Source organism: Pyxicephalus adspersus, chromosome 10, assembly GCF_032062135.1.
Source record: "Pyxicephalus adspersus chromosome 10, UCB_Pads_2.0, whole genome shotgun sequence".
Taxonomy (NCBI): Eukaryota; Metazoa; Chordata; class Amphibia; order Anura; family Pyxicephalidae; genus Pyxicephalus; species Pyxicephalus adspersus.
The window spans coordinates 26,475,702-26,499,244 of NC_092867.1; the positions used below are offsets into that span (position 1 = coordinate 26,475,702).

Below are 23,543 nucleotides of genomic sequence, written 5' to 3' on the forward strand. Positions count from 1 at the left end.
TATTGTTGGCCGGTTACAAAGGAATTGTTTGAGGAATAATGTCCTGTATCAAAATTAATCATTACTATTTCCATTGTGTATATATATATATATATATATATATATATATATATATGGGAAAAAATCTGTAAAAAGATAGATAAGAATTTATTTGTAGTATGTATGGTAAACCATGGGTTGTGTGTTGAAGTCATATCCTGGCCTCTCTTCCCTCTTACAAAACATGCCTGGGGCTGTGTGTATTGTGAACTGGCAAAAGGAAAGGGAGGCCAGGATATGAGAGCAACACTGGGTCTATTCGTCGTGGCTGCCTTAGGCACAGCTGGAGCTGCACTAATCCAGGGGTATACACAGAATGATTTGTAGGGTTTCAAAAAATGCTGCATGAAAGTCTTTCTTTTCCTAAAGAGGAAGGGGAATGCATTCAAGAAAGGGATGATCACTTCCAAAGTATCAAAATAAATAAAAAGATAATGTCTGCTGGTGAGATGTTCTACTGCAGGTTGGGAGTAATGCACACTGTCATTCTATAACAATAATGTATTCACAGACACCCAGGTGAGGTGAAGAGCTACATTATTTTTTAATATAGAAATATTTAACATAAAACTATAAAAATTCAGTTAAAAGAAAAAAAAAAATCCCATTTACCCAAGTAATGCTCCACTGGTGCTGTTAAATATTACTAATTAGTGAAGACCCCTGTACACCCTCTCACATAAATCACTGCACTAAATCACAAGAAAAAGTATGCAGATAAAAAGCTCTGATTTAATTTACTGCATACATTTTAGATCAGCAAAGAGGACTTTCAGAAAAATACCAGCAAAGTGAACAGTATTATTCTTTAATCACAGGTTTCCTTTAACCCAGGCATGTCCAAAGTATGGCCCCCCGGCCAATTGCCGCCTGTGTTCAGGTTTTCACTTCACCTGTCTTCAAATGAATATGTGGCCCGTGTGTGTGCGCACAGGGAATCCCCTATGCTTGTAGTGGGCGTGTGCTGTGCAAGGACCTGCACGGACCATGCCCACTATGATTCAAAGAAAGTTCTCTGCACAGAGTCTACACTGACACCAGACTCCATGCAGAGAACTTTATTTGAATCAAAGTGGGGGTGGTCTGTGCAGGTCCTGCACAGCAAACGCCCACTACAAACGTAGGGGATTCCCTGCACAGCACACATCCCAACACACCACACCACACAACACAGCCCAACCCAGCACAGCCCCCTCCCCAAACCTAGCCCAGCCCCCTCCCCCAACCTTGCGGTGTAAAACACAAAGAAGAAACAAAGCACATGTAATTCAGCAAAATTACACCTGCCACATCCAAAAATTAACAAACCACATATGCAAACAAACCGCATGAATCATCCTCCAAGCATTTGGTGCTGTATTATCGCTTGTTTTTAATATTTATATTAAAAAATGTGTATAATTGAATTTTACAACTGTTAGATACTCAGCAACATAATCATGTTTATATTTATATTATAGTGGCCAAGCTTGCCAGTGCATGTTAATGATTCAAAGAATGTCAGGCTGAACGGTAGGCCCCACACATTTTCACCTCACCAAATCTGGCCCTCTTTGCAAAAAGTTTTTACACCCCTGCTTTAACCGTAACACAGGTAGGGGAAAAGGAGCATTTATTTTTTTAATCTGTCTGCTTTAAACAACAAAGTTACTTTCAGCATGAAATTAAACTAATTATAATATTGACCAGATTAGAAACACGGATAGTTTACAATTTTATTGTCACTTGACATTGGTGGTTAGTGGAGAACTGCCCAATTACATCATTGTGTTTTCAATGAAGGGAATTGATTCTTTAGGAGGGAAAGTGTCCTGAATGTCAGATTCACTGCTTTATAAATAAACCCCTAAAAGGGAATCCCCTCACTTTCGTAACATGTTCTCAAACTTCCTGCAAGACCGGAATTGTTGGGTAACACCCCAATGGTTTACAGACAAAATAAAGTCCTTACATACTCTAGCTTTACCATTACTTTTTGCACTCATTTAAGATACTGTATATTATGCTTTAGAAAAGTTTAGTTCAACTCTTGCCAGTAAAATGAAGAAATCTGTAGATTTTGTATTAACTTGCTCTAGAAGTCTAATTACTAGTTGGAATCCTGATTAGCTTCATTTAATTCACATACTCACCCTGAACATCACAAATAAGTAGAGTAGACCTAAGCGGTAGGTAGGTTCCCTACTGTGTAAAATTGAGTAAGGGTTGCCACATCACTAAAAAAATGCCAAATTAAGAAATTAGAAGGACAGAGACCATGAAACCTCACAGTGGGTAAGGCTGAAAATTGAAGAACTTAAATAACTTTCAGCCTCACCTACTGTGAGATTTTTCAGACTCCGGCCTTTAAATCACAAATAGGAAGTCTTATACATCTGTATATGAACATATTAACTCACAACAATAAAATGAATACAAACACAATGTTGGGGGTTATAAATTTATTTTCTTAAACATAACACATGATTAGTTAAAAACTCCATTTAATGGTCTCATCCAACATTTAATTAAAAAAGTAAAAAAAAAAAAAACAAACATTTTTGCCCCCCGAAACGAAATACAATCTGTATCTGCTCTACATTTACAGATAACTTGTCACTCTCAAGGCACATTGTAAATGTAACATATATTGGGATTTATTAACTTCATTTGTAAGTGCAATGCACTGACCAACAACACTGTCATTTTGTGTCGTCCTGTTATAGGATATTAAAAAGATAGAAAGAAATATTCTCAAGAATATGTATTTATAGTACATATAAAGTCTTCTGATTACTCTTGCAGTACCTTTGTGATAAAAAAAAGAAAAGAAAAATATTCCTGTGCCACACCCTGTCATTAAAAACTATAATCAAATAAGTCAAACACAATCTAAACATACTACATAGAAGGAAACAATCTATAAAAAAATATATAAAAGTTGTAGTACCCAGGTGTATCTAAAAATGTGGGGTTCAAATATAAGAAAACTGTGTGGCAATAAATGTCTTACTAGTATGTAACACCACAACTTTGTATAAAAAAGTGGTTTATCAATATAGTGTGCAAAGCTCCCAAACCACCATTCAATAGATAGTGAATTATTACAAATCAATAGTTATTTTTAAAGCTGCATTGCCTATGCCCACACATGTAAATTGCTGCAGCAAATTAAAACATATATATTTATAATGATACCTCAAAAACAATCATTCCCTTTGTGTGCAAATAGCTGTGTGGCAATCTAATTGGGAAAGCAAAAAGTTTCATGAGCATTAGAAAATAGCCATTCAACATGCCATGCTTTCAGACTCCTATGGTGAGACAGACGTGGCACCTGTCTGGGCAGAAGGTCTCCCTGCTGTAGTGTTCGATATATAATGAAAAGGAAACATTGAAACTGATGACGGAACCAAGTCAGTTTTACCCATTGTTTTGTGAACTGATCGGTCAATATGAACACCACTTATTGTTTTCCTTTCTTTTACAATTTATACATCGGCCCTGTTGTACTTTAATGATTTCCTAGTTGTAAACAAGACAGGTGACCAGTCTTTACAAGCAGATTTTACAGTGCATGCAATATGAAAAAGTAATCAGATAACCTATTCTGGAGATACTTATGAAAACAAGGCAACACGTGATATCTTAGGATCTTGGCTACGTGTGAGATTTCTTTTAGTAGTGCTACTGTGCAGTTAGACTACAAATAGCCCCCATCAAAGATAATACAAAGAATTAAACGTTGCGGTCACTGCAACCCAAAAATAAAATGGCACAAGTTCGTGCAGGATTGTTTCCAGGTAGCTGAAAGCCCTTATAAGCATTATTGGTCACCTTCAAAGGCAATTTCCAATAGCACAACTAAAATCTACTTGTGTAGCCAAGTCTTCTGGGAACGTACATACATGTTTTGTGTTATCTTACTGCAGACAATGCAATTTTTAAGTCATCTTTAGGTCACTGTATGCTTAGTACACAATTAGTCAGGAACGCACAGCGCACCTCAATGCTCACTAAGCACATTGTTATTTGTGATCCATAAAGCGCTTAAATTGCAGAAAATGGAGTCACATGGTAATCAGACTGCTTGTATGCATGTCCATATATCCTCCAATTGTGGCATTTAGCATTAACACTTTATACTCATTTTTCACAGTATAACTTTGACTACAACAATAGATTCATCCGATACATGATTTTAGATTTCAATGAACAGAATTCACTTTCAATTAGAATATTTATCCCCAATATACAGCTAACATGTCAGCTGCTGGTATTGTTGATCTACATTTGAGGCCTACAATAAACTAAGACATAAATCTTAGAATGACAAAAGAAATAACCAGCTTGAAGATAAGCAGATGGATATAACCATGTACTGTATATAAATAAATGTAATATCTTGCATAATTTATCTCCCGATTTTAAATCTCCTTTGATGTTAGGGGGAGAAGTGCAAAGGAAAACTAACTACAAAGTCCACACTGGTCTTTTCATCTGTTACAGTGAACTTGTTTCATTGTAAGCGTTCATGAAATATTAAATAACAGAATTAGAAAAAACCTTATCTAGCAGTAATAAGTGTCCTGTAAATGATTCCCAGTTTCCAGCATAACATCTGCATAGTTCAAATATTTTACAATACATACAGATGATAAAATGGTAGCTACTGTATATGCACCCGGCTATGACTGGGGTTGGTTTCTAAAAACGAAAAGATATAAAAATTAGGGGTGGTACGTGTTTTGTTCAATCAGATTTGGGCTTTCTGATCTACAAGAAAATCTTGTTGCTTTTTGCAGCATCTTTTGTTTTTAAACCAGACCTCAGTGTGTTTCGTATGGAAGGGAGAGGACATGAAATTTCCACAGGAGACGGTATGGGGAGCATGTAAAGTGCAGAAACATCTTGATTATTGAGTACTAGAAAATTCCTTCACAATAAAACCATGAAGTCATGCCCTTGAATATCAGACAGATTAATTCTTCATTCAATAAAGGTAAAAATTTCAGTGCATATAATGAAGTTATACATAAAATACTAAAACATAAAATCATTCCATTTTTCCCCCCTTATTGCAGTTCTGTCCAGTCTACATAGATGAATGAAATATTTATCCCACATTTTGGCGTTCTACACAAGTGTCTGATGGATCAGCCACCCATGTGATCTCATTGCTTTGGTCCGTGGTACCTTGACACTAAAGTGCTGATGGTAAAAAGTTAGAATATGCAGCAATACTGGTTCACAGGTCAGCCATGGTGTTTTTTTGCACTTATTGTCAAGTCATGTCACTGACTGCTACCAGCGACCGCTCACACTGGCTATTTCTGTGTGATACTGGCGTGGAAGTCTCCCGCTAGCTCCTCCCTCCAGGAATGAAGAACGGATATTAGTTGGCTCAAACAGCTTCCTCCGATTTTTGTTTAGTTCTGTTTGAAAATAAAAAGTAAACATATTAGCTTTACCTCTACCAACATCCCCCCTCTCCAAATTCTCACAATTTTCCCCACATCAGAGTGCACTGAATCTTATGCCAATACCTACTAGACTGCATGATCATATTAAGACAGGTTAAAAATAAAACTAGGAAAATGGTAATCCTTAGAAATAGATCAGACAGGCATTTAATCAGGATCACAATTAACGAAAATAGGTAGACCCAATGTACCCTTTGAACATAATATGGTAAGACCACATACATTGTCTTTAACCTGCCTTATGAAGAATTATGGAGTCTTTAAATTGAACATTAACTTTCAGGCAATAGAAGATAGACACAAACCCTACACCGCTCAATGTTATTCTCCAAGCCTGGTAAGCCTGACCAGGGCCCAGACATTGCCCCCTAGGAAGCAGAGAGTAGAGAGTATTATTAGCTTTCAGCTTTTTATGGTTGTTTATCTCTTTGTAGATGTATTTTAAAATAATGGAGCCAGCAAGTCCTACAAAACAACTTTAGAAAGATCAAATTTGTATGAATTTTCACATTTACCAACTACAACTGGCAATTTTATTAATAAACCAGTATTGATATCATTTAAGAACACTTTACCAAAAAGCAACGACATTATCTAGTGGCAGTTCATGGCAATAAGCACATTTTCATTTGATATCTGAAATAGTGGCCTAATAATACTTAAATAACCTTATTAAGGTCAATTCACTTATTCTGACACAGTGCCTAATACAAATGTTTCCTGCAGAAATTATAGTAGTTTAACATATTCTTGACACCAATTTCTTAAACCAATTATGAACCCGAATTCACACAGCAAAGAGCACTTAACACTCCAAAATTATTAAAGACCATGGACAAATGGAGAGGTGATGGCAATGTATTATCTAAGTGTAAAAAACTGCAAACAAAGTGAGAAATAGAATATTGTATTCCTTAGACATGTTATACCTCTGGTAACTACAGCCTTGAATATTCTATTATGTTATTGTAAGTGATTTATGTAATGGATAGATTGCTGCTTATTGCATGCCATGTGATTATATACCTGAGATAGCCAGCAGCATTTTTCTTCTTGCACCAAACGTCGTTATTCCAAGTTCTTTTAAATCCTGATCTGTCAGCGTAAGGAATGTCTGTAGATCAATCTAGAGCAAAGAAATGTACAAAAGCTTTACATTTTTATGTGCCCTGGTATTTTCTGATTTTCACCGATCCAAGTTTAGAATAACAGAAAATATTTATGTAAAATGTTGTAGAGGGAGCTCTAATTTCAAATAAACTATCGATTTACCTTCCAGAAACCTCATAGACATAAATTACTCTCTACTTTTTGCTTTGGTCCGTAGTTCCTCCTGTTGTGTCCCCCCTATTGCAGAACATATCTCTACAGATGACGGCACTTTTACATACTTGCAGCTAAGCAGCTTTCACAGAAAGTAACTTATTTTGTATTAGTGGTCCTAATCCAAAATAAATGGTGCAATGTATGTAAATAGTATACTTAGTAAGTACTTACCATACTGGCAATTGGAAAACTACTACATACATGGCAATTTAAAAATTCAAAGGATGGTCAGGAGCAGAATTTACAAGGTTATAACTCTTCTGTGGATTATGGTGATAATTTCTAGGTTAACTATCCAGCCTATTAAATTAAGACAAGGCTGATAATGGATAAAAGGCAGACTATTATTACATTTATCTTACTTATATCTAACAATTAGGTGCAAAAGTCAAAATACAATGGGAAACATCGGCCAACTTCTCAGATCTTTGATTAGAAGAAAATTCACCAAAAAAGATATTAGTCCGAAACTGTATAAATTCATGATTAATAAAGTAACTGAAAAAAATATTAATTCTTGTGAAAGCAGCAAAATCCTTTCCTAAATAAATTAATTCTCCAGTAAGCAGCTAACCAATTTGTTGAATCCAACAAAACCCATAAAGTGCTAGCGGTATTGCAGCCAGCAAAATAATTTGTCCCCTGGTTAACATCAGATCTCATCCAGCTAGAGGTTAGACAGTATTAAACGTGTGCTTTGTAAGTAAAACATAACCAGATTTCTTCTATATACAAAAAAAAAGAAAAAAAAAAACTATTTGGTTAAACATTGTCGAAAGCTTTATGTATAAAGCTGGAAATATGAAAGATGTGGTTTCCAAACCAAACAGAAACTTTTTCTTTTTGCTACAGAATAAATAAAATATGGATTTGTCTAAAATCTTTTTCCATTTTGAAACTAAAAAGAATGCAGAAATAATCCATATGTATACACCTAAGGTTACCTTTCTGTGATCTCTTTTTTACTGCAGTGCAGAAGTATTGTCTCTACCTATGATTTACTCTGAGCAGCAATTTGTAGTCTATGACCCACTTCTAGATTCTCTGATATTCCAATATAAAATTCTGGCTTATGATCCGCTGACAATAGTCCTGGCTTTTTAGCTGCCAATTGCATATGCTCTTATAAAATTCTAGCTCATCATATGCTGTTGCTATTTTAAGAATTTCACCACAGCATGGAGTGAATTCTATGTCAATATCCCCAACCTGTCGCTTCTGCAATTTAAGGCCAGTGTTTTAAATAGGCCACACCAAACCTTTCCACACTGCTGTTCCATTGTACCCGTGAGTTTGAACAGCATCTTCCTAACTATTCCCAAGACCATCAAAATAAATGGTTTAGCATTTTAAGACTATAGCTAACATTGCGTTTTTTTTTTTAATAGGTATACAAGCCACAACAATACTATAAAATTTATGAATGTTTTAATATTGTCAACATTACGCGATAGCCAGAATGAATGTTTATCTAGAGTACCAATGTAGAAGCTTAAGGACAGCCAGGTTTCTTTTATTTTCCAAAAAAAAAAACATTTGAAACTAGCTTCATAGTTAAGGTACACGTTTTCAGATCAAGTTTTTCCATTTACGCAATTGGAATTCAAATGAATAGCTAGACTGTGCCAGTTTTAATGATTTAGACTGGTCAATGTTTGACAAGCACTAACTATTTTGTATATTTGAGATTCCCACTCTATCCATTAAAATTACCATAACTGTTGCACAGATTATCATTTGCCAGAAACATGTTGAACTTTCCACAGTCCATAAAAACACTTCACATTGAGATAAACTGTTACAGTGCATCGGTTCAGCTACATATGATGGTGTCAACAGGCACTGCAAATATAACAAAGTTTGTAATGGAGTAACTTACAGTACAAAGTGACTTTGAAGAGGAGCACAAGACAAATAAAGAAGCAGCCTCTAGCTAATGTTTGAAAGCTTTTAAAGGGAAAAAGAAATCGATTTCCAATTCATCTTTTACCTAAAATTCGTATTTATGCTGAAATTTGAGTTGTAGTAAGTGACTGGTAATGGGCTGAAAGGGAAGGCCTATCAGTTGTGTTTATTAGGAGTACAAAGTATACATAACCCGTGTGGTGAGGTTCAGATGTCCTAAAAGCAGGCAGCTGGTGTCACCAACCAAGCAGCCCTGAAAATTATAAAACTGACTTTATGATTACATCATACAGTACCCCACGCGTGGATGGGTTGCAAAAGAATGTGTCCGCTTTACATGAAAACTGATCACATATACAGTTTTAATCAAATCAAATTAGGGGAAAAAAACTAAATAAAAGGGTAAAAGAAAAAGAGAAAAGAGCATGAAGACCGGTCCATATACAGTGTTTACAGCTTCAACAGTGTTTTTACCAGTTTAGCTAGAATCGGCAGCAAAAATCGGCAAAGAAAACCCTCAATGTGGCTACAAGTGGTAGGGTGTGTTTTTGACACTCATTAAAACTGTAAAAGTGATTGGATAAGTGGAAAAATATCTTCAACTATGCAGACCAAGTCCAGTACAATGCAAGTAATGGTTGCTCATCCAATACCTGGATAAATAAGAACATTCACAGATTTGTTTTGCAAAACAATGTTACTTTAACTGCTTTACAATGTACCTTTTTCTACCTGTTGTGTGAAGCATAGTGAGGGGTAAAAGTTAATTTAGTACAAATATTTGGTTTTATTAGTGTTGAATGTAATGCAGCAGCTAGGGAGGAAGGTAATGCCTTTACATCCACAATGTGTAAATTACCATACAATACACTTACTGACCTCTTGCTGCTGGAAGATGTCTGTATATTTTCCCAGTCCAAGCTTGCTGAAGAGTTCAGGAAGGTCAGAGCCTTTGAATGAACTATTTAAATTACAACCATTGCTTCCAGTCAGAGAGGAGATACAGTCCATGTAATTACTGCTGCTAAGGTAGTGTTCTGCTGTGAGTTAAATAAAATAAAGAAACAAAAGTTATATGCACCATTGATCAGTCAATGTAACTTTTTACAACAGTACATGCAATCCTATGAAGAACACAAACTCACTGACATACCCAATTAAACACTCATGTTATCTCAATGGTTAAGTAAAAAATAAAGTCAGAGTCAACAGAGCAACATATAACAACAACAAGAGAGTCAAGGAGAACTTTTTTATTGGATTTTAACCAAAGGCTTGTCTAAAAGAATGAAAAAGAAATTCCAGAGATTGGGCCCATTTTACAAATTATGTGTTGAGAATGTAAAGCAAGAACTTTACACTTCTCTGTAAAATATCAACTTTTGTCTATAATTAGATAAATTAAGAGAGGAAAGAGATTTCAGTTACAGGTTAGCTTTGCGGTGCCGGTCTAAAGTAAATAAGATATACCATTTGATTCAACATACCTTTTGTTTTATCAAAACATTTGAGAAAGTTTTGGTCACCGGGGGAAACCATTAGGTCAGAAAGGTCAGGTTGAGCCAAATATGTCTGTACAGATTAAGGAATGGCTCCAACACAGAGAATAGTGACTGATCAGCAGTATTTATTCTGCAGGGTTTATTTGACACAAGCTTACCTAAACTCACATTTGACCTAAGCCCAAAATGTCCTGTTATATGCACTAGATAAACCATACAAATTGCTTAACCAGTTCAGCATTCCACACCTGTATACCCCCTATGTGCAAGATACATTTTTACTTTTCTACTATGGGCCTGTTATTTTGCCAATAACTTTGCTATTAAATACGATACATTAATGCATATACACACATACATACAGTGTTTGTATAAAAATAATTGGTTATGGGTAGGAGGAAAGAGTTACTAAAAGGCCGACTAAAGGTAGTATGAGGATAACAGATTTCATTATTTATTTAACTTCTCGCAATTCCTTTTACCCACATCATCTACGAATCAAAACCCATCTGATCAGTAGATAAAACTGTAGACAACAATGTTACTTTGTATCTTTCTGCTACAGCGTTTGTAAAAACTTTGGCATCTATTGCAAAAAAAAAAATAAAACAAAGACAAACAGATGCCTTATGTACAAAAAAGTTTTTTTTATGTCTGAAGTATGTCCAGTGTCTCAAAAACTACAAGCACCACATTGTACTTTATTAACCAGTTAAACAAAAATTTACCAGATTTATTTTGCTTTCGCTTTGGACTGCCAATAGAAGAGGAGTAGTCATGAGATGAATCAATGCCATTCCGTTCCCTCCAGTTATCAGAGTCACTGCCACCCCCAAGTTGTTCCCTACTGTTTGAGCGAGACAAGGACATCGAGGGGGCCTAGAAGGAACAAAATACAGGACAATGACAAATCAACATTACCATATTTTTGCTAAAAAAGAAATGTACAACAAAAACAGACTAAAATTACATTTTTAAAGTGTATAAGTTTAAAACCCATTGTCCTTGTAATCATTATAGCTTAGCTTAAAGAGGACCTATCACTACACTTTTACTTACATCAAGGAGTGAGTGGCTAACCATTTTATATAATTGAAAATAATTTTTTTTTGTTTTTTAAGTGCCAATTTCACGCATTCTTTTCTAGGAAAAGTGTAACCCAATTTTCCGCCTGCACCGTGAGAAGAATAACTGGAAGAAGATGGTGCTGCCTAGTGTGTCCAGTACATGCCAGAAGGAAGACAAGACGACCCCCTAACTGACTGCTTTCTGCCTATAAAGCTTTTTTGTTTTTTTACTGACAGTTTCAGTATTATGAAGAGACTCTTAGTCGTGGCTAAGCCATAGGGGATGAAGGGAATATTGCAGTAATATCAATAAGTATTTGTCATCATCAAAAGTTCATCACAGTCTCTCAAAGTTGGTAAATGCCATCCTAATTACTGTGTTTAGTATCTGAATTACATGATCAAAATGTATTGTGCATCATGCAAAGCTCAGAGAAACTTGACAAAGGTCCTGACTTTATAAATATGATTTTTCTGTAAAACAAACACACATTCTTAGAAAATATAACTGCTTTCTAAGAGATGAAAGGAAATACGAGAACACAACTGTAATAGCAGGACTGTCATTTGAGATTTAATAAGAAAATGCTTAAAATATTTACACTGCTTGTTGTACCAACAGGAAATCAAGAGGAACTGAAAAGCTCCAGTCATTATAATCCGGCAATTGTTTTGTTCATAAATGAAAAAAAAAATTGTCAATCCCAATTATCTTAAAGGAGCACCACAGCATGGTGTACATATGGCACAATATACATATTACAACAAATACCTTGTGTAAGCTTCCATCTAAATGATGCAAAAAAAAAATATTTCTATAGAAGAATAAAAGGTTATGTTTGAGCCGGCAGTAAGGTTGCAGTGAGATTACTGTTTCCTTATGCTAGTCTACAAACAGAATGAAGAAGATGGGAAACTTGAGTTTCTTTCCCATTAGTCAGAGTCACTGATGCTTCTACAAACTACGCAATAGTCTGTCAAGCCGAAAAGAAGTTTGTGTGTCAGACAATACACAGTGGAAAGGTTTTCTGCATGTAAGCATTTCTTATACAAAATAAACTGCATCTGCAGAAGTTATTTGACTCCCACAGGATGCAGCAGCTGTGAGGAACACCCTTCTGAAGCCAAAGGGGGTCACCTATGACACGCAGGATGTCTAATGGGAAGCTGTATGTCACATAGACCAGACGTGAACCTGCTTCAATGATCTATAAATCAAAAATTGGGGCCACACAATGAGGAGGAGATACACAGTTTTTCACTATGCACCAGAGGCAGGAAGGATAGAAAAACATAAGGCAGGATTCTGCTTTGACATGTCTGACCTATTTGGAATTAAAACTGGACTGGGGAGTTTAGGCAATGTTCTAAACCACCTAAATGCATTCTGATTGCTTTCCTTTTAGGCAATCAGTGGAGCTTGGGAGACATTCCATAATATTTTTAACTATAGATTTATTATGTTCTGAATAACAGTTATTGGTATACTTAAAGTAAAGCTAAAATATAAGAAAATATTATACTTAATAATTAGAAAGTATGCAGGTAATAAAAGATCAACACATTAAAATTTTATATACTGAATGGTATCAGCGAACATTTATTAAGCTTTGTACAAGCTCTGAGCACCATTCCTAAACTCCTACACCCATTTTCTACATGTCTACTGCCGTCTGGTAAAAGCATGAATAAAGACTGCACTTCCCAGCTACAGCGTCTTCAATGATTTTTAAAAAGCTGATAATTCTCAGACTAGTATTTTCCAACCAAAATTCCACAAGTCTCTTAGGTAGCATTGAAGTTTGATTAAAACGTGATACCTCATATGTTGTACTCATAGTTGGCTTATAGGATACATGATTTGCACGTCTTAGTTCTTTTATTGTTTCTGCAGGCATGGATTTTGAGAATCCCAACCCGCTCCAAGTATTTGTTGGAGTTCTGACTTCTGTTACAACAGGTTTCTTCAGCATTGCTGTATTAGGAAAAAATAAAAAACAAAAAAACACTTCTAAATTACAATTGAAAAAAAATATTGTTTCATCAGTTAAAATGTCCCACTACACCTAATTTAAAGACAAACATTTTGGAGCTTGCACAAAAAGCAGGAGCAAATATGACCCTTTATAAAGGCAAGCCTATTTATCCCAATATAAATGATGCATTACTAAAAAATACTACTTGTATGCATTTTCCCTACTTACCTTTTGTTGCTAGCAACTTTTTTTGCTCATAATCATAGGCCTGAAAGAAATAGAACATAATAAAATTTAGTTGAGTGTATATGTATCTATATATCTATCAGTAACTCTGCTTGGTCTGCTCTGTTACACTTGTCCAAATTTTTTATGTAGACATTGCCCTCCTAGTAATGTTTTATTCCCTGTACTACAGTACAACATACCCAGATGAATAAAGCACAATAAATCAGCATTATATTTTCTTTAGTAGTCTTTCACTGGGTATGATGCATAGAAAACTTTTTTCTTTTTTTTTTTGTATCTTATTAGTTGATAGCATTAAGCTACAGCTTAATACCAAGAGCTGCTCTTCCCTATAGAAGTTACTATAACTTTATTCCAATCCTAATATGCAAAGAATATTTGACCAGTTGTGTGCCCTTATTCTGCTGATTTTTTAAAACTTAGCTACTCATACTCTAGTTATCCTCTAATCTTCACATTTACTAGAAGAGAAAATGGCCAGATATGTCCAATTCAAGATTTTTTTGTGACACAGTTGCACTAGGGTCACCACTTGGCACAACTATCACCCACGTGATCAAAAATGTAATCTACCGTCTGGTGTTCATTTAATGGCATAAAACTATTGGTATTTAACATCCATAGACATCATTTTCTTTTCACTACTACTGAACCACCAGATTCAGACAAAGATGATCCTGTTGATGTCTAAATACCAGTAAACCTTCAAGGCCATGTAAAAAAAATATCTTTTTTTGGCCCATCACTATTGTATTTTTTATCCCAATAGGAAGGGTACTGGTTATTAGATGATAATTACCTGCATATTTGTAAAAGAAGACTGTGAATTAAGCCGTACCCTCTCTGAGTTCTGCTGGGCAGCTCTCTCAGCTGCTCGCTCACTTCCAGGAGCCTTCTTGTCTGTGACTGGGCCATCCGCTGGACTCATCTCTGAATCTGAGAGTAACCGTTCACTACTACTGTGGGAAGCAGAAGAATTAAATAAAATACATATTAAACACATATTAAATATTCTGGGCGGGATTTTAATGATGTACACCCTTCTTTACTGAGTGCTTATGACCACAGTTGGTGTATAGAACATCATTATTTCATCATCAACTTTTTCCTAAAAGGTGTAAAAAGAAAGCAAATAAAACAATGTATAAGAACTGGTCATCTTTATAGTAGACACTGGCCTGCGAGCCATTCCCACATCCATTATTACTGGTTTAAGACGCACTTAACAGATTTCCTTAACAGCAAAAATTGAATGTGCAGATTAAAACTCCAAGCAGCCAATTTATTATTTCTGGAGCTGCCAACAGGAAATCTAAAATTACTGGAAATATCATAGGTCCCCTAAAACACACTATGCAACAACAAATACAAGCCATCAATCATGACTCGTGACCTTAAAACATTGTATGGTCTCGTCACTGCTGACATAAACAATGTTTATCAATGCCAGATAGGCAGATCGGAAAAAAAATGTGTTTCGGTAAGCTAACTGGTTATTGAGAACAGATTTGTAAGCGGACCACACCTCAGTCTGGGACTGCTTGTTTGGCTTAGAGGAAAAGGCCAACTTCTGCTCCTTTTTTATTTGGGGTGTAAAAAGTGTTATTTTGTCTGCAATCAGAGGGAACTTTTGTTTTATGTAATAACATTCAGCTTGTTTGAAGAGGGGAAACCACCATTATCTCGACAAAACTAAACAGTGTCTCAAGCTGTGCAACACAGCTATTAATCTGTGGTTATGTATTCACATGTTTGTGGATTTAAAGCATTTTATACCAGAAGAGCACCAGAGGACTGCTGGCAAGAAGATTAATTCAGCAAACACTACTCACAATAAGATGTAAATTATCTTACATTTTTGTTTATTTAAAACATTTTAGGAACCTGTGCTATACTTTACAAGAGATCATTTAACAACTATATATACTCGAATATAAACTGTTCAGCAAGGTACCTACTTTTACCAGAAAAAAAAGGAAACTACATTGACTAGATTATAAGCCTAGGGCACAAAATGTGTCTGTCACTGCTAACAATATAAATTCTAACAAAAAATGCCATGAAAATAAATTTACCACAAATAAATGTAAACAATTTAAAATGGGAAAAAAATTAAATCACATGGGCTTATCCTAATACCGCCCCCTACCTTTTTACGGAATAAGGTATTCCATCATTTTGAGTTGTTTATGATGGGTCACTCGCTTAATATTATTATATTCGCTAAATGTTCTTTCATGCATTTTGTGTTAGCCACAAGTAGATAATACTCTACTAATGTCTCAGAAAGCAAGAGTTTGTAATACACTTTATATGAAAACACAGCACTATCTAATTGCCAAAGTATAAACAGAGATGATTCTTCTAATCTCTTGGTTTATACTTGAGCATATACCGTAGCTCATTTTTAGTAATATCAACTTTAATACTGCCAGGACATTGGGCACCTGGAATGCTGGAGAAGAAAGGAATGCTTCCCGCCACCCTGTGTTGAATGGCTTGGTACCTCTGACTAGCACTTAATGCTATAATTTGTAGCTGGGTGCAGTGTGCATTGTTTGGTGTAAGTCTTAAGCCCCCGGGTGGGGAAAGATGCCTTAAAAGGTATTAAAAAGGGCATGCCATTTACAGGTATATCCTTGCTTTGATCCCCTATGCATTCTTACCCTGTAATCTTTGGTTTTCCAATAGAAAGCTTCCCTGTCCTGCTAGACTATAAAGACTATAGAGGACAGTGATTTGTGGGGGATTCACAGTGCATGGCTGAAGGGCGAAGTTATGTGGGATTCAGGCAATACAGACCGGAAAGCTCTTTAAAGAAACATGTTACAACCTAATGCATTGCATATTACTCATTTTCACCTTTGATAGTAATTCGGATAGGCACAGTAAAATTTGCACTTCTGCTTTCATCTCAAGACATTGTCCAGAGCAATCTGATAAGGTTCTCAAAAAGCAACAAATGAATCTGACTTTTAATTCCTAATGGCAGACTAATCCCAAAATATCACCACAACTAATAATTATACGAGAAGAATGCAGGAATTAAAATGGAGTTTTAGTTCCTCCCTGGCTTCAGGATGATGAGGTCTTGTCAAAATGGTAAAATCAAATTAAAAAAAAAAGTACTACTGGGGGTGGTATGCATGTTTCCAATCATATGGAAGTTGCACTATTACGGACTTCTATAGAAAGCCAGCCACAGGAAGATGGAATCTGTGGGGTGGCTCTAAGAACCTTCCAAAAACTGCAGAACAAGGCCTTAGAGAAAATCTAAGTCTAGGGATTTTTTTTTCACAATGACCTGGCATCAGAATATCACCAGTCTATAATACACATTTTTCTGTTAGGTTGTTGCTAGTTATCTTTGTAATAGGAATACTAAAAACAATTACCAAATCACTTTCTCCAGCACAATTATAGTAAAATCAATTACCTGGTTGCTTTTTTCTGCCTGATTATTCCTGTTGGAGTCTGGAAAATGTATGTGGCAGCCAGTTTCCTCCATCACTTTCTTGATATTGTTTCCTCCTTTACCAATGACATGAGAATGCTCTGTGTGCGAAACGTCCATCTTCAACGTGACACGGTTACTCTATTGGACAACAGTTTACAATAAAATCATCTAAAATGTTATGTATAGCAAACAATACCCATCATATAGAAAAGGAAGCATAGCTTCTCGCCTGCAAGAAAATAAAAGTAGAGGATATTCCAATGGATGACAAAATAGATATTGCAACTCTTCTCCCTATCTAGTGTACAGGGTAGAAGCTAAAAAAAATTGGCTAAAATTGGGTTTTGGAATGGAAATAAATTCCTGTGTTACAAATCATAAGTGCTTTTTTGGTCAAATAGACGTGCAAAGTCTATTCTCCCAGCTACTTGCGACTTTTAATTTTCTAGACAATCTGCAGAGTGCATGTGCCATGCAGTGCACATTCCTGCTCAGTCTCAGCATGCCAAAAATAAGGCCAGCTGAGTGCCTGGGATGATGTAATTCCTGCACACTAGACTGTACTCAGAAGAAGAAATGGCGAAGATGGTGGAATTATTGGACAAAGCAGGACATGATGACACTTTCCACAACAGATTGCTTAGTTCTTTTTAAAAGGATGTTTATGGGAGGAGAGTTTAAGAGTTGGTAGGTTGGGTATTGCAAGTAGTTATAAAGTAGAACTTTACACTTTTAGGTTTGGACGATCAGGTAGGTCATTATTGCAGAAAGGGACAAATAATGTTCTGTCTGCAATAACGCGTCTTACCTGCCTGACCTCGCAGTGTTTATGACAAAAAGCTGAGCATGCGCAGCATCAGCTTTAGTTGCTTGGGAACTTTGACATTCCCAGGTTTCCTTGCATGTGCCGAGATGAGGTGTAATTTTGTCATCCTGGCAAGAACAATCAAGATGGCTGAAGATCTTGTGGATGAACAAGGAAAATGGTGGTGCCCGGTGCACTTTTAGTAGGTCCTCCTCCTGGTCCTGGGAACGTGACCAATCAAGTATACAAATAGGTCAATGTCAAATTAATTTTAAGTTACAATAAATACTGAAAACAGACAAGATGTTTCCGTTCAAGGAAAAAAAAATAAAGGCAAGTAAAATGAAACAGAACAGCACAATTTATTGTAGTTTTCAAAGACAAAACAAATTATTTTAATGGCTGTGATGACAGGTAAATGTATGCTCTAGAGTAGAAACAATATTGCTAAACTGAATATGCTTTCTGCACAGACACATGAAGGAATATATAAAAAAAACAATTAGGATGGAAAGGACTGTAAAAGAATTGAAGAATACCCACTTGGAAGACCAAATGTGAGGAAACACAAACAACCAATCATGCTAAAGCTTCCAGGAATACAACATTAGAATTCATTGGAGCTTGGCTGGCAGGATTGTGTAAAAACGCTGAGCAAAACAAACACTATAATAGATTACTAAAAGATTAGAAGATAAACCACCTGGGATGTATTCCAGACTGACTAACATATGATGAAAATAATATAGACAACCATAAAACAGTGACATGGCTATTTAGGTCTTGCAGTTGACCACAGTGTTCTACTATAGACTCAACTGGTCCCATTTAACTAAGTGAGCAGTTTCAGGGATTTTGTGTGTTTGGACGGGGCTGCAATGGATCACAGCAAGGGGAAGATCTGTGCCATAATAAGCAAGGGCAATGCATGCCAACAAGTGTACCCTGTGAGGCTTGCTGCTCCTGTGTGTATAGCAGCATTGTGCTGTGCCTCTCCTATGGGAAGGATGCAGCAAGGAATTCCCCACTTGCATTTCCCCCTTTTCCAAATAAAATAAAAAAAACATGACTTACCAGTAGCTTTTTTTTTTTTTTTTACAGTTTATTAAAAATTTATAATACTTAAACTTACCTTTGTATCCAAAACAGACATTATTCGCTCCTTTGCTTCTTTCACATTTTCTTTCTTGCCCGACACCTTAATGTGGGGATCTGCAAATAAAAAAAAATGCATTTTGAAGGCTAACAAATTGATGGTATTGGCGTTGCCAACACACTCACAAACATGCAAGCCTACACATATCATCATTTAGAATGTTGTGATTATATGGCTTCAGCATATCTGTAGAACATGTAGGTAGAACAAAAAAAATACTTTGATGGCTGCATGCTTGCTCGGGATCATGATAAACATTTGGAGCCAGGCAACTAACATTTTTAGAAAGAGGTTAGCAACAACAATCAAAATAATCTTGTTGGGTGCCTGAATACAAAAAAAAAAGCCTAAACCTCTATTGTCACATGAGAGCAACAGGTGACTTTAGATCTTCCAATGGCAACACACAAAAACAAGAACTCTCTGTAAAACTACACAGAGGGACACAGTAGGTAAGGATTAAATGGTTTATTGTGTTTTTTTACCATCTATCAAAATTCAAACATAACAGATTGACCAGACATATACTTTAATACCAGTGGTTTCAAAGTTTAGTTCTATAAGAAAACATAAAAGTTCACAGAACTGAAGTCATAATATGAAACCAGTCCTTTGTGTCATACCTTATTGCATTTTTGTCTCCTGTCAACCCTTTCTTTCTAATAAAACTCCATTAGGAGTTTACAGAGCACTCTACAGCCATTGAACACATTGTCTTGATGTATAATAGAAAAACTCTTGAGCCTCCTAATAGTTTTAATTTTTTATCTCCTATTCTGTTACAGGTCCCTATACCTCTTCAGCATGGTCTTACCATAAAGAAGCCTTGACAACTACATATAAACATAATCAATCATTATAAATGCAAAAAAAATGTAAAGCCAACTATCATACAAGTCAACTTTGCACTGACTTCGAGAAAAAGCCTTCATAAAATTGTTGTCTAAAAACTGCTAACCTCTAAATATATTAGCGAAAATGACTGTTGTAAATAATTCCACTAATCCAGTAATTTCCAGTAATCTTATTGTGACCTGTATGTTTATATTCATTATACACCCCTAGTCACTCTCTTTGCTCCTCCAATAACCTACTAATGACTTCCTCACTCATAACCTGACCTCACACACACAGCTTCAAGACTTTTCTAGAGCTGCCCCAACTCTCTGGAATGGTCTTACTTGTCCTATTCGGCTTGCTTCTACTTTCTGCACATTTAAAAGAGCACTCAAAACTCATCTTTGGTCTCTTAAAACCCTCACTACTTCCCACCACTACATATCTCCCCTCCTATTGTGTGTTACTTCCCCCATCTCCTAGATTGTAAGCTCTTTTGGTAAGGTTCCTCTCCTTCTCCTGTGTCACTGTCTGTATCTTTCGGTCATTTGCAACCCCTGTTTAATGTACAGTGCTGCATTGGCTCGATATAAAATCTGTATAATATTAATAATAATATAATAATAATAATAATATTAATAATGATTAATCCCAATACACATAATACAATATACAAAGAAACAGGAGAAAGTTTTCATGATTGTGTTTTGATTAAATTCAACATAAATCCAGGGTAAAATGTGTCACATACAAAAAGAATATAGCAAAAGTAGAAATAACAAAATCAGCCCTGGTTAATGTACAAGAAATTCCAAAGAGACATAATTTTTTTTAATACATTAGTTCTGCATACCAATTTGAAATACACAGGGCTGAGCCATAAAATGGCAAACAAAAGTACCAGTAATATGCCAGAATGAATCTTTCTTTCTAGGATATTCAGTCCTCGTAATGAAAAGCAGAAGCGGAATTTTTAAACAGCAAGAACTTAAATATGAATTATTCATATCACGGGTTGAAAGCGCAGGTTTTAAAATTCCTTTGTGTATTCTTTACATGACCAGCCAGTTGAAGTAATTTAGTCTACGATGTATTGGGAACGTGTACAAAGGGACATGCTATTTCCACTTGTGTTTAAAGAACAGAGATTGTTTCTGCCAGGCGAAGCTTACGAGAATGTATGGGCATTTTACACAGCCCGGCAAAGGTTTCAAAGGCTTACATAGAAGCCGAGTCACTTAAATGTCAAAACACAAGAAATTATTACAAATGCTTTAAAACCTTTCGTGTATGTTCTGTTTCAAAGAAAATCTACAGTAAGGCTGGCCCTGTATCACGCACAACTGTGAAATAAAAGACACTCCCTACTAATGGAAATCCACATTCCAACTACCTGCTGAGAGATTGTAAGCTGTGCGGTTGAGAAATCTTTAGGCCGCCAGTATTATGAATGTCCCCACATACATGGAAATACAGTCCAATGGTTTCAGCACCCTTTCTATAAGAGGGGCAGAACACAGAATCATGTAGCAAGAGAAACCACTTCCATACATAGGCCCTGAGAACAATTTTAGTGCGCTTGGCTTTATAAGACCTAAATTCAGGGAAATCTATAGGAGAAAACAAAAAGGCCGTCATTACCCAGTTCTCCTCTTCACCGTCTGATTGTTGCATTGATCCTAATACTTTCAGCTTCTTATCCAGAACTATTACATATGACTCTTGCACTTCACTGGCTTTCTGATTGCTCTGGGTCAGTGACGCCAGAAAGTCAAGGTATTTTAGGGAAGAAGTCAACAACGGTATCCGCCATACATCATATTATAAAAAGAGTTTTATTTTCTGACTTCAGCATGGCTTTCTAATTTCCTGGTGATGAATAAGTGGCTTACTAACTGAATTTTAGTCGCACAAAGTTGCTCTCCACACATTAAATACATTTAAAATATGGCAGAATAACCATAAGAAACCATATACATACTGTTGTAATGAGTAGACCCATGCAGAATAAGTATAACTGCCTAAAATAAAGTCCAGGTGAGTAACTATTAACAATTCATTAAAAGGCCAAAGTACTATCCCTGGAACTTTATTCCCCAGAAATGGCTGTATTTAAAGTATAAGTTTATGAAGTAACTGAAGCTGCCACTATTACCAATAAACCAAAAAAAAGATGATTTAAAAAAGTGCATTCAAAATATTAGAACGCAAGTCTGCTTCCGTAGCAGTTTTACTTTTTGAATTACACTTGAATGTATTCTCTAAGCATTATTCCAGCTGCATTGTCCAGAATACACCTGATGCAGTACCTAAGATCTAATGACGGGGAATCATTCAAACCTTATAATGTCTGTACAAAATGTATTTTGGATTTCACACGACTTGACATTTTAGCATTTGTCTTTATTATCATGTTAAAAGAAAAAAAAAAAAAAAAAAACAACTAAAGAAAAGTTTAACTTCCTCCAACCAGAATTATTCCTGTAGGTCCTTCTTCTGATTGCTACTACAAACACAGAACACAAAGATAATAATTCTAGAATATAATGTTAGAAGTTATACCTGTAATAAGGAAAGAATACAGCAAATTAGTTTTAGCATCTTTTGTACCATACTACATTTCCTTCTTTACTTTTAGCCATGTAGAAGAATTACAACAAGGTTCTTTCTAGGTAGGTCACACTTCAGTTCAATGGTATGAAACAAAAAATGAAATGTATTGGTTTAACTTTAATGGGAAAGATTAAGATAACCATGTTTACTAGCTCACAGATGGAATGTTTAACGATGGTGTGTCCAGACTACGATCCTACAGACTAATGACCTCCATCTGATTAATGCTAACTGGGGGTTTGCCAGCACTTTCTATATATAAAATAACAAACTCTTATTAACTAAACAATTGAAATATAATTTGTGCTCCGTCTTAATTTCTTTTAATAATGAAAAGTACAAAAAAAAAATACAGAGATCAACAACATAAGTTTATAACATAAGAATATGGGCCTAAATGTACCCCATGCCAAACCTTTTATTTCCTAGTTTTGCTAGAGCACCAAATGATTAGAAAAAAAAAGTCCATTTATTTTTTGCATCCTAATAGGAATTTTTTTGTCACTTACGGACTCTACAATTAATAGAAATGGTGATACTCTCCACCAGGGACACAGAATACAAACTCTGGCAACATTACCTTGATACCATAGTAGTAAGAGAAAAAAAAATACCACAAAACACCACTTTTTGCCAATACCACAGACTGACCAAATCCAACCCCAATATTTGACAAATGTTAAAAAACCACAGCAATGCATGACAACCTCCACCAGTAGAGAAACTGTATTAGTTTCTTTTTTCATCCCTTTATGACCACAGTATACCCATCTTTTCATGGCTACTTCTAGCAGGATAACATGCCATGGTCACAAAGCTCAAAAAATGTCAAACTGGTTTCCTGAACATAACATTCACCGTACTCGAATGGCCTTCATGATCACTAGATCTCAAACCAACAGAACCATATTTTTGCTACAGGTAGATTTGCATCATGGATGTGCAGCAAACAAGTCTTGAAAAAACTGCTTAGTGTTATTTTAATATAGACCACAATCCCTCAGTAATGGTTCTAAACCCTAGTTGAATTTTTGCTATAGAGAATTATGGAAGTTCCAAAGACAAAAGGGATCTCAATCAGCAGTATGGTGTAACTAAAAAAGTGGCTGGTGAATGTATATAGCTAGAAGCTTGAACTCACCTGTCAAT

At 35.7% G+C, this 23,543-nt stretch overlaps 1 protein-coding gene across 1 annotated transcript in view; it reads right to left on the reverse strand.

Moving 5' to 3' along the window:
• Positions 1-2,471: 2,471 nt before the first annotated feature.
• BICC1 (BicC family RNA binding protein 1) overlaps positions 2,472-23,543 on the reverse strand; it is a 100,214-nt gene continuing 79,142 nt past the window's right edge. The window contains exons 4-12 of the mRNA XM_072424893.1: positions 18,921-19,000; positions 16,922-17,121; positions 14,326-14,566; positions 13,506-13,545; positions 13,122-13,276; positions 10,963-11,113; positions 9,612-9,772; positions 6,528-6,627; positions 2,472-5,453 (exon numbers count right to left, since the gene is read on the reverse strand). Coding sequence (XP_072280994.1) covers positions 5,323-5,453; positions 6,528-6,627; positions 9,612-9,772; positions 10,963-11,113; positions 13,122-13,276; positions 13,506-13,545; positions 14,326-14,566; positions 16,922-17,121; positions 18,921-19,000 — 1,259 coding nt within the window. The 3' untranslated portion in view covers positions 2,472-5,322. The remainder of the gene's footprint in view (positions 5,454-6,527; positions 6,628-9,611; positions 9,773-10,962; positions 11,114-13,121; positions 13,277-13,505; positions 13,546-14,325; positions 14,567-16,921; positions 17,122-18,920; positions 19,001-23,543) is intronic.